Here is a 12269-nt window from a genome sequence, read left to right as displayed (position 1 = left end):
AATGAATGTTCCGAAGTGAAATAAACTTCAACAGAATAAAGTTGAATGGGATTGAATTTAAATAAAGTTGAATAAACTTCCACTTTACTGTTCAGTGCACTGATGTCAGACTCATTTTGGATAATAAAGTTTATTGTTAAATTGTTAAATGCCCTTACATATCTCTGTCATCATTATAAGTGTTTGATCACCACATTTGTGTGATCATTGCAAAAAATGTGTTTATGTATATATATTCTGTTTATGTATATACTTTATTCTATATAGGCCTATAGTACCAGTCAAATGTTTGGACACACGGATGGGAAAGAGTCCAAACTTTTGACTGGTACTGTACTATAATATACACAAAGAATATCAGCCGATATATCGATATCGGCCTTTTTTACTCCCCAATATCGGTATCGGTATTGGCCCCAAAAAACCCATATCGGTCGGGCTCTAGTTCTGAGAGTTTGTGGAAGAAATTATTGAAAGCACTTCGGCTGCAGCATAGGAGGAGAGAGAAGCTTTAAAAGCCACAGATTCATTGCGCTGTATACAGCGACGGCTCAGTGTGGAATTTAAATGACTCCCACTCAAGTGGCCTTCATACTAATGCAGATCATGGCGCGAATGTAATTCACATCAGCGTCTTCCAAATATTTAGCTAGCTCCTTCTGTTGTCTGGATACCAGTAAATATTGAGCTATATGAGGGAAACTGATTATTTCAGAAGGGTGTGTTTGATTGTTTGTTTGCACTAATAATGTGATCCTAATTTGTCAACACAATACTATATATATAACGAAGTACAAATACTTTGTTACTGCACTTTTGCACAGATACTGCACAGATTTTCTCAATGTGATAATGGTGCACTTGGGAAATTCTCTTTGTTTGTTTATATGTGTTGACTGTGTCTCGAGATAAATAATCCATTTGATGGCCTCTTTTGTCTGGGAAGTTTATTATTATAGGCCACTTTGTATTAATTAAACAGATTTGCATATTCTTCATCTGTAATGAAGCACTCAGTTATTTTGAGACATCCCTGCGGTTCAAGGAAAAGTGTGTTGTGAACTGGTATGTTAAATTTCTGCTTAGAAGTTGGGATTTGGCAAATAGCAAGTTTGGGAATCGAGAACGGGTTTTTATTCAGCCCCATTAAAAAATACAGAAAAAACAATGACGTTCGGTTCTGATGTGAACAGTACACTGTACTGAATGAAAGTACGAAACATACAACGATGACTGTTATGAGCTGAATCTTTTTAATGAATCAAACATACATCCTCAATTTGGAACCACATTCAAACATACTACTCTTACTATTTCTGTCATAGAAATGTAAAAGTAGTAAGAGTCACATGCTAGTATGCGGCAACAGAGCGCCCAGTATAGTCCAACTCCCAATTAAATGCCTCTTGTGAGCTGGATCTTTTTAATGAATCAGAAACATACAGAGCAAATTATCCTCATGAATTGGTTCTCCTTAGTTAATTATGCAGCTTAAACAATGTAGTCCAACCAATTCCCAAAAGAATGACTCTTTTAGTCAACCAATCACAAACTACAGTTTATAGGATTGTGATTATCGGATTGCTTTTTAAACCGTGAGAAGTCGTTTAAAAAGTCTGTGTATGCTCACCCCTTGTAAGAATTGTTTTAAATGTGTTTATTATAAAAAATTATCTCCTCATTGTTTCTTTTTGATGACAACAACAACACAAGATTTGAAATTATAGTGACTGAGATCATTTGGGTTCTTATACCTGCAAATTTACTATCCACACAGACTTGGATCAGGTTATCTTATTCTGTGTAAGTGGAGCGCTGCTGCTGCATCGTTTGTCTTCTGCAGTAAGACATATGTGGGAGAACTGCAGCCGAAGAGCTCAGAGTTAAAATGCTGAAGTCTCCACATAACACTCTGACAGCTGCCGGAGATGAACAGGGCTTTCCTTAATACTCTAAAAATATCTCTAGCCACCTCTCTTTATTTGTTTCTCCACAACACTGACCTGGCAAGAGCTAGCAGGGAGAAGAAGTAGGCCTATTGTTTAAATTAAAAAGGCATTCGTATTTATGATTGTTAGAGATACTCTAAGAAGAACAGACAGATAGATAGATAGATAGATAGATAGATGCTTCATAATCAAAGCCATTCTGAATAAGTCTATGTAGTGAGTTTGAAATCATTCTGTAAATGAGGGGCAAGGATGATGCAAAAAACTGCAATTGTGATTTTGTGAGCATCAGTTTCCGTAGCTACAACAATAATTCTTCCCAAGAGACGTTCTGTGCTTCCTCTTCCCTGTGACATCACTTCTTGTTCCACTGAACTTCCCTTGAGGCTCATTCATGCAATACAATGGCTAATAGCTTGATTGTTTGTGTGTGTGCATTATATAATATTTGTATATATTTGCTTTTCTGCTACTCTTTTGTTGCTGTTTAACCATCTTTTTTCCTGCTCTTTTTTTCCAGGTCATCTCTGACATGCCCACATTGTCTTAAGCAGAGCAACACGTTTGATCCTTTTCTGTGCATTTCCCTCCCTATTCCTCTAAGACAGACGAGGTGAGTACAGTTGTACCAAACTGAAGCCTTTTGAAGTCGTTGATTCATGCAAAAATGTAATTGTTTTTTTTGCTGTGTTTGTATTCTAACATTTTTGCCTCTCTGGACTCAAAAACAATGAAGCATTCAAACCAACAGCAGCAGATGGATTGCCAGGGAAATCCTTTTTTTGGAGGAAATGAACACCCTCACGTTCACAAATGCACAACTATTGTCCCACACATGCTATAATGTATAATGTTTCTGTATATACATGTTTATATAAACCAGCTTTGCAATGATATATGGTAATACCGGTTATACTGGTTATGAGGAATGAAACCGGTATGAAATTTTATACTGGTTTGAAGGAAGTTTGAAACTTGTTTGACAAAAACAGTTCTTATATCAATATCCTAATGAATACAATAGGCTTAAATAATAAAGGGCACCTAAAGCGCATCTTATATGGCAATATTTACCTAAACATTCACCCAAAATCGGAATAGTTAACCCAAAATGTAATTTTGTCATAATTTATTTGTTTTTCTAATGACTTCATTTATTCAACACCAAAGATGTTGCAGAAAATATGAGCTGCTCTCCTCTTACAGTAGAAGTAGATGCAAACCAGGGTCTGTCAAGCTCCAAAAAACACTGTAAATCATCTTAAAATTGTTAATAAGACCTGTGCACCACAGTTCATATGATAACTTTGTGTGAGGAACAGACTGAAACTGAAGTCTTCTTCAATGAATATTAGCTTCAGTTTGAACATTCTGATATATTTTTCTCTTTTTGTGTTCCAAGAAATAAAGGGAGTCTCTTACAGGTTTCATGATGATACAATCTTCATTTTTGGTTGAACTATTCCTTTAGGACAGAACACATGACCAGTTAAAAGGAAAGTAAACTGTTTGAGGTGTGGCACTTTTTACCTTATTTCTTCCGGCAATTCATTCAGCGTTTACCCCAGCGCCACCCTTATTCACAGTAGTTTATGTCTGAGAAGGGCATTTTCAAGCTTTAGGTCATATATCAGCAGGGTTGTAATAGTGGAGGAAAACTAGATGACAGTATAAATAATGGTACAGTAGATTTATACACTTTTTAATTTTATATTTTGTAATATTGGCATTGTTTTATTTTGAGGAGACACTGCCTCCCTTGCCTACTCGGAAGAAACCATCTTTTTTCCTGTCTTTTTTTTCCAGGTCATCTCTGACATGCCCACATTGTCTTAAGCAGAGCAACACGTTTGATCCTTTTCTGTGCATTTCCCTCCCTATTCCTCTAAGACAGACGAGGTGAGTACAGTTGTACCAAACTGAAGCCTTTTGAAGTCGTTGATTCATGCAAAAATGTAATTGTTTTTTTTGCTGTGTTTGTATTCTAACATTTTTGCCTCTCTGGACTCAAAAACAATGAAGCATTCAAACCAACAGCAGCAGATGGATTGCCAGGGAAATCCTTTTTTTGGAGGAAATGAACACCCTCACGTTCACAAATGCACAACTATTGTCCCACACATGCTATAATGTATAATGTTTCTGTATATACATGTTTATATAAACCAGCTTTGCAATGATATATGGTAATACCGGTTATACTGGTTATGAGGAATGAAACCGGTATGAAATTTTATACTGGTTTGAAGGAAGTTTGAAACTTGTTTGACAAAAACAGTTCTTATATCAATATCCTAATGAATACAATAGGCTTAAATAATAAAGGGCACCTAAAGCGCATCTTATATGGCAATATTTACCTAAACATTCACCCAAAATCGGAATAGTTAACCCAAAATGTAATTTTGTCATAATTTATTTGTTTTTCTAATGACTTCATTTATTCAACACCAAAGATGTTGCAGAAAATATGAGCTGCTCTCCTCTTACAGTAGAAGTAGATGCAAACCAGGGTCTGTCAAGCTCCAAAAAACACTGTAAATCATCTTAAAATTGTTAATAAGACCTGTGCACCACAGTTCATATGATAACTTTGTGTGAGGAACAGACTGAAACTGAAGTCTTCTTCAATGAATATTAGCTTCAGTTTGAACATTCTGATATATTTTTCTCTTTTTGTGTTCCAAGAAATAAAGGGAGTCTCTTACAGGTTTCATGATGATACAATCTTCATTTTTGGTTGAACTATTCCTTTAGGACAGAACACATGACCAGTTAAAAGGAAAGTAAACTGTTTGAGGTGTGGCACTTTTTACCTTATTTCTTCCGGCAATTCATTCAGCGTTTACCCCAGCGCCACCCTTATTCACAGTAGTTTATGTCTGAGAAGGGCGTTTTCAAGCTTTAGGTCATATATCAGCAGGGTTGTAATAGTGGAGGAAAACTAGATGACAGCATAAATAATGGTACAGTAGTAGATGATGTCACTTAGGAGAAGATGGCATCACTTTAGCAAGAGCTATAAAGAATTCAAAAGTTTGGGGTCAGTAATATTTTTTAAAGAAATTACTACTTTTATTCAGCAAAATAGCTTTAATTAATCAAAAGTGACAGGAAAGACACTTATATTGTTACAAAAGAGTTCTGTTTCAAGTAAATGCGGTTCGAGTCATGAAAAAAGAAAATGTTTTCAACATTCATAATAATAAGAAATGTTTTTGGAGCAGCAAATCAGCATATTTGAATGATTTCTGAAGGATCATGTGACACTGAAGACTGGAGTAATGACGCTGAAAATTCAGCTTTGCATCACAGCAAAAAAACACAGAAATTGAAATCAGTTAGAAAGCAGTATAAGAGATGTATTTAAAAAAAAATTGTACAGACTTTTGTACAAACCCAAACTTTTGAATGGTAGTGTATATTGTATGGTCAGAATACACAGATACGTAACTTAGTGACCAATCAGATTCATTCTTTAGCCACACCCACCTGCTTAAGCCACACCCACTCGCTTTTGTAGCCCTTTACAGAGATTTCAAGATGCCCTTTATTGCTATCAGTAACATTTTAAATGTAAAAGCTGCTTTTAGATCATAAAGGATGCGTTTTCTTCTCTTTCTGCAGACCAGTGTGTGTGACTTTGGTGTTTAGCAGTAAAGGGCAGCGGTATCTGAGAGTGGGGCTCGCTGTGCCTCTCTTTGGCTCTTTGGCATGTCTGCGCCGGATGCTGGCAGATGAGGGCAAGATCTCTCCTGATCAGGTGACAGGTGCACACAGCATCACACAGACAGACCTCATGCCTGCACACAATATATCACCTGACCTAATCTCCTGCATTGCTACAGTGATCGTGTCAGATGGTAATACTGTATGACTTTGATATATGCCACGATCCCGAAAGATTATCATAATCATATGCTATGGTATTTGCATGGTATGTGGAAAAATCAGAGGATTATTTTATAGTTAGTTATTATTTTAATGCCTAAAATGTAACAGCTATTATTGGTATCACCGGTAATAAATGTGAATTGATTGATAAGCTTGATAAATCAAATGTGAGATGTGTTTCAAATAAATGTAAATGCAATTTTATCTCTATATTTAATAATAATAATAACTGCAATAATTGAGTGATTTTATTCCGTTTTTAATTCTCTGTTCTTCTAGGTAATATTGGCAGAGATCTACACAACAGGTTTCCAGCGCTCATTCTTTGATGACGATGACTTGACCAGCATAGCAGAGAGTGACATCATCTATGCCTTCCAAGCTCCGCCCCTTTACATCAGGGGTGGATCTGCACGAATCTCAGGTAAATGTAGCCAACTGTAGAGGATGTTTTTTAGGATTATAGGCACCTTTTAGGTTTTAATATCATCCCTATCAAAATATAAGAGCTGTGTTTCTGACTGAAATTGGGGGTATAGATTAATATAACTACAAAAACATGCAATTTTGGCTAAATTAGAGCATCGAATTTGAAGTATGCATTTTGAAGAATGAAGGGATAATTGACTCAAAAATTTAAATTCTGACATCATTTACTCACCCTCAAGTTGTTCCAAACCTAGTTTCGTTCTTCACAAAAGAAAATATGTTGAAGAATGTTAGTAACCAAACAGCTGATGCAGTCAAAGTAGCAATTGACTTCCATAGAATTTTTTTCCATTATATGAAAGTCAATAGCTACCGTCAACTGTTTGGTTGCCAACATTCTTGTCAAACAATGGTTACCAACATGATGACAAAATTTTCATTTTTGGGTAAACTATCCCTTTAATTCTGAATGAAGCACAACAACTCTGAATTTCACAATACAGTCAGCACTACAGCTCTGATAACATGCTCTTTAAATGAAGCAATACTTTAACCGGGCATATCGATTATAAATGCATGTAGGGCTGCAACAAATGATTATTTTAAAAATAGGTTTATCTAATGATTATTACAATGATTAATAGATTATTAATTGACTTTTATGACTAATCGTCAATTATGGTCAGTTAATCATCAATTATTATTTCATTTGCACTCCGACATAAGTGTTTGCACTCTGACATGCTCTTATAAGCACCGTGTATGTCTTCTTCTATTGGACTGCATACGGGAGGGCTGAATTACAGTCTCTACAGTGGAGATCTGTGGAGAGGAGAGGTGTTTAATTAACAATCTCACACTGTTACTTTTGAGTGATAACCTCAAACGGATTCAGTGGGGTTCATCGAGTGACAGGAAAGAAGAGAGACTGAATGAGCATAGCCACTTAAAGTCAGCTCAGGTCACACCTTCCTATTCTTCATTTTGAAAACCGTATATGAAAAGACCTTGAGACGGAATGCTGGGAAGCACAGCTGTCCTGATGTTCAGCCATAAAAACGTCCCTTCTTGATTAAAAAGCCAGCCAGTCCTCCATCTGTCCCTGATGGCACATGTGACCTTCTAGTTGTAATGTGTTCATAACGTGTAACGGTCTTGCTGATCACCATCGTCAAGCTGATTTGCTATTAAACTTGAAGTCATAAACCAGTGTTTATGCAAATGAGAGTGAATGATTGAAAGGAGCTTTGACAGATAGTAGCTAGACAGACTATGACATTCAGATCCAGAGAGAATTTATTATTTTTCTCATTATATACTAATAAACGGACCAGTTTTCAAAGTGCTTACCTGCATGACGTAATGTGTGCTTTACTGATGTGTTTGTTTCCTGTTTTTTTAATTTATTGACATATGAATATACACTACTGTTTTTAAAGTTTGCTGCTAGAGTATGATTTTTTTTTTAAGTCTCTCACTAAGGATGCATTTATTTGATCAAAATGCATTAAAAACAGTACAATTGTGAAATATTATTACAGTTTAAAGTAACTGTTTTCTATTTGAATATGTTTAAAAATGTAATTTATCTGTGTAATGGCAAATGTGAATTTTCAGCATCATTACTCTAGTCCTCAAAGTCCCATGATCTTTAAGAAATCATTCTAATATGCTGATTTGCTGCTCAAGAAACATCAATATTGAAAACAGTTGTGCTGCATTGCTGTAGAAACTGTGATACATTTTTTCAGGAACTTTGAACAGAAAGCTCAAAAGAACAGCATTTATTTGAAATAATGTTTTGTATTATAAATGTCTTTACAATCACTTTTGATCAATTTAATGCACCCTCACTAACTAAAAGTATTAATTTAAATCAATATAAAATAAAATGTAAAAAAAATTTTAACAGCAGTGTATGGTGTTGTCACGATGCTGTGCTCTAAGGTGGCGCATGACGCAGGAGTAATCCGATAACAGTCTTTCATTATAATCCACAAAGCAAACACAAGGAATCACGGCGCTGGGGTAGCACTACGTGTAGACCAAAATAATAACCGACCAGGACAGAACAGAAATTGGGAGAATTTATACAAACGCAAGAGAGAGACTAATGACATAATAGAATGAACACAGGTGAGCAGAATGAACTAATCAGGGCAACCAAGGAAAACTAGGTCACGGGGAGCGAAGCAAAACACAGTGGAAACACAGAACAGGCAGACATGTTATAGAAAAGGACAAAACTAAAGTTCATAACCCTGACAGGTGTATTATGGTACTGACATGGTACATGTAAGACATGGAAGTTTTGGGTACTTTTTGTTAGTAGATGTTTTTGTTTAGTAGTGCTTTTCATTTAAATTATTAAAGCTGTAAAGTGTTAAAGTGCTAAATTAACTAAGTTAATAAACTGTCTCAATTTAATGTGCCGAGAAAACTTTAAGTAATAAATTCTCCTGAAAAGTATCATTATTATGCCTCTTTTTGCACATCCAGACCAGCCCGACGCAACGACATTGGCTCAACCAATAGCAATACAGTCTTGAGGCGGGTCCATTTGTTTGTCCTATAAGGAGCATCTTTTAAACCATTTCAAAGTCATTTCAAAGTTCCAATTGTGTGTGTTGATGTTCAAGGTGCAGAAATAACACATTTAATGCTGTCACCTTGAAGATACGAGGCTCTTCTGTCCCTGATAAATTCAACTGGGTGACTTTTGGAAAACAAATTATATACCAGTCTTTGGCCTTTTTTGGGTAGTTTGTTCTGGGTACTTAATTAATGGCTGCCCGACGCAACGACATTGGCTCAACCAATAGCAATACAGTCTTGAGGCGGGTCCATTTGTTTGTCCTATAAGGAGCATCTTTTAAACCATTTCAAAGTCATTTCAAAGTTCCAATTGTGTGTGTTGATGTTCAAGGTGCAGAAATAACACACATTTAATGCTGTCACCTTGAAGATACGAGGCTCTTCTGTCCCTGATAAATTCAACTGGGTGACTTTTGGAAAAGAAATTATATACCAGTCTTTGGCCTTTTTTGGGTAGTTTGTTCTGGGTACTTAATTAATGGCTGCTGCCCAGTCATACTTTATTTGAAAGACAACATCTGAAAGCTTGACATCCATTTAGTATGTATGTGTATGTGTGTTGAAGGCTGGCGTCAGATCATACACCCCACTGTGTTCAGTCTGCTGTCTGCTGTGCTCTATTTGCATGTCTCCATCTGTCTCTCTCGCTCTCTCTGTCACTCTCTTCCTCTCTTTATCCGTGCTTATGTCACCTTGTTTTGTCATACAATAAAATTTGACATTATATGGCTATATGGAGGCATAGACGATAAATCTGCCCACAGATTAGGCGTGTTAGGAGGTGACATCTACCTCTCCTTGGTTCCCTCTCATCCCAGGGTTGCACCACAGTCTTCCGTCCTCTCCATACACCTTGTCTGGGCCGGAGGGTCACAGACTGGCTGCGTCCGGAACGCTGTCCTCCGAGTTCCTGAACCAGGCTGACGGGATGGTGAAGATCTTGTTGCTGGTGTGCAATACAGCCGAAGCAGGACAGCAGGCAGTAAGGTACCCTACAAAATAATGACTTTTTTGACTGGTAACCAAACAGCTGTAGGTTTGAACTTCATTTAGGGGTCTTCAGAGTTAAGAGTTCAGTATTCAGCAGTTTGGCCCACCCTGTGTGAACTTGTTAACTTTTACACAGTTTTTATTTTATTTTAGTCTTAGTTTTTTTGTCTTTTGGTGAAAAAATCATTTAAACTCGGTCAATGTTTTGCCATGTCAAATTCATTCAAATTTGCCAAGTTTATTCAGACTAATATTTTAGTCAAAAGAAATAACATTTTAGTTGACAAGAACATCCTAAATTAAACCAAATACTATAGTTTTTATCTATTAATTTAAATATGTATCAAGTTTTTTAGTTATTTGTGCGTGTTTCAGTATGTTGTTACAGAAAAAAACTTATTCACAACTCATTCTGACTAGGGTGTGATTTAGTTGAAGTTTACTTGTGCTTTTTTTGTAATTTTGTGCAGATATAAGATGTATATGTCATAGTTATGAACTTTTAGTTTAGTCCATTTCTGTTAGTTCCTTCCAGTTCCTGTTTTTCCTTATTTGGTTATGTTCCTGTTCTTGTTAGTTCATCATTGGTTAACCCCATTCACCTGTCTGCCCCACGTTATTTGCCTTATTTAGTTCCCTCCTGAGTTCAGTTCTTTGTCTGGTGTCTTCCATGGTACCTTGTGTGTATTCCTGTCTTGGATAACCTGTCTTCGTGTGGATAATAATAAATACATGTTTATATTCCTTCATCTTCATCGCTCGCTTGTTTTCTTACACACGAGAGTGTGACAGAACACCAGACCAAGAGAAAGTAAAGGGTCGTGTATCCCTGCGTTTATTTTTTTTTAGTTTTTATTTTATTATTATGGATCCAGTGGATATACTTTGTTCTATTTATCAAAATGGCCGTCCCCTTGAGATCTATGTAGCGGAGTTTCTTACCTGCTGTCATCATGCTCCCTTGGACCAATGGACACTTTTGGACTGTTTCTGGGGTGGAAAAGCATCACCCAACTAATGCCAGGGGGCGAGTCCAGGTGGACCCTGGCAGAATATATAGATTTGGCCCAGTTGCTTAGTGGATCCCCTCTCACCGTTGCCAACTCAGAATCATCACCCATCATGGCGGCCAGCCCAGAGCCCTGCCCACCATCACCCCGCTGCGCGGAGCAAAAGCCAGAGCCCACCGATGACAGAGAACCTGAGCCCGCCACGACCGACGAGCCATCGCATAATGGAGCGACAGAGCTGAGGATCGCCGTGGAGCCAGAGTACGAAAGCCGAGCTCGCCACGGGGGAGAGTGCCATGGTCAGCGAGAGCGTGGAGGGAAGCTCCACCCACTGCACCATAGCTGAGGGTGAGCTGAGCTCAGTGGACTATGATTGGGATATTTATGCAGACATGCCCCCTCTTCTCCCGACTTCGTCTGAACTATCTGCCTGCCATGAATTATCTGTCTGCCCTGAACTGACTATAGGGCCTTTCGCACTAAAGTACTGGGACGATTTTGCGCGAACTATTTCCCAGTACCATTTAAAGGGTTGCATTCGCACCGACAGTGTGTACTAGGAAGTGATGTAAGCCGGTCGACAGCGACGTCATTTGTGCGTGGCGTTCAACAACGGAAACAAAGAAGAACAACGTTAACAACAGGAGGATGGAGGATGCTGTGATCAGAGCTGTTTTTGTTGTGTCTCGCGGGTTTCACAATAATGGACATGGAAAGTCGACGTATACGTAAAGCGATTGAAAGAACGGAAAGGAGGACTAAGAATCTCCAACGACAACTGGCAGTGCTACATTTGCTACAAGTGCCTGCACTTCAGCATCCGTCCATCTATCACTGTCCTCCATACTTGCGAAATAAGTTGACACAATGTTTACAGTATGTTTACACAGCGTTTTAAATCATGGCGGGTGAGGGCATTTCATACGCGTTTGCCCAATCAATGTCTACTTACGTCACGGGTAGTACCAATTGTGCTGGTTAGACCCTGCTCCGGAGTAGGAGCTATCTGTCTGCCCTGAACTGTCTATCTGCCCTGAACTATCTGCCTGTGGGACAACGACCACGGAGGTCGTCCCCCTGTCACTGGGCCGCCCGGTGTTGGGAGTGGCCTTGTGGTGTGTGTGGGCAGCACACACCGTCCCTAATCCCTCTGAGCATCCTGAACTCCCGCCCAGCCTCCCTCTCCCACCACCTCTGTACCAGTCCTCACCATCTCCTCCGCTGTCTCCTGACAGTCCCTCTGTTCACCCTCAGCCCAGCATCTGTGCGGTGGGATTGCCGCGGGTCTGCCAGTCTCCATCGGCGTCATGGCTGGAGGATCCCTTGTCTCCACCTCCAGCCTCCGAGTCCTGGACTCCACCTCGGCCCTTCGACCCAGCAGCTCCGCCATCACTCCTAGCTC

The 12269-nt window shown here is 38.5% G+C and overlaps 1 protein-coding gene across 1 annotated transcript in view; it reads left to right on the top strand.

The window, feature by feature from the left end:
* The window catches only part of LOC107719326 (ubiquitin carboxyl-terminal hydrolase 43-like), a 94794-nt gene that overhangs the window by 36185 nt on the left and 46340 nt on the right, over nucleotides 1-12269 (top strand). Inside the window, exons 4-7 of the mRNA XM_016526723.1 lie at nucleotides 2470-2562; nucleotides 5577-5712; nucleotides 6123-6267; nucleotides 9686-9854. Coding sequence (XP_016382209.1) covers nucleotides 2470-2562; nucleotides 5577-5712; nucleotides 6123-6267; nucleotides 9686-9854 — 543 coding nt within the window. The remainder of the gene's footprint in view (nucleotides 1-2469; nucleotides 2563-5576; nucleotides 5713-6122; nucleotides 6268-9685; nucleotides 9855-12269) is intronic.

Source organism: Sinocyclocheilus rhinocerous, unplaced genomic scaffold (assembly GCF_001515625.1).
Source record: "Sinocyclocheilus rhinocerous isolate Xijiao unplaced genomic scaffold, SAMN03320098_v1.1 scaffold1533, whole genome shotgun sequence".
NCBI lineage: Eukaryota > Metazoa > Chordata > Actinopteri > Cypriniformes > Cyprinidae > Sinocyclocheilus > Sinocyclocheilus rhinocerous.
This window is presented reverse-complemented; position numbering and strand designations above follow the sequence as displayed.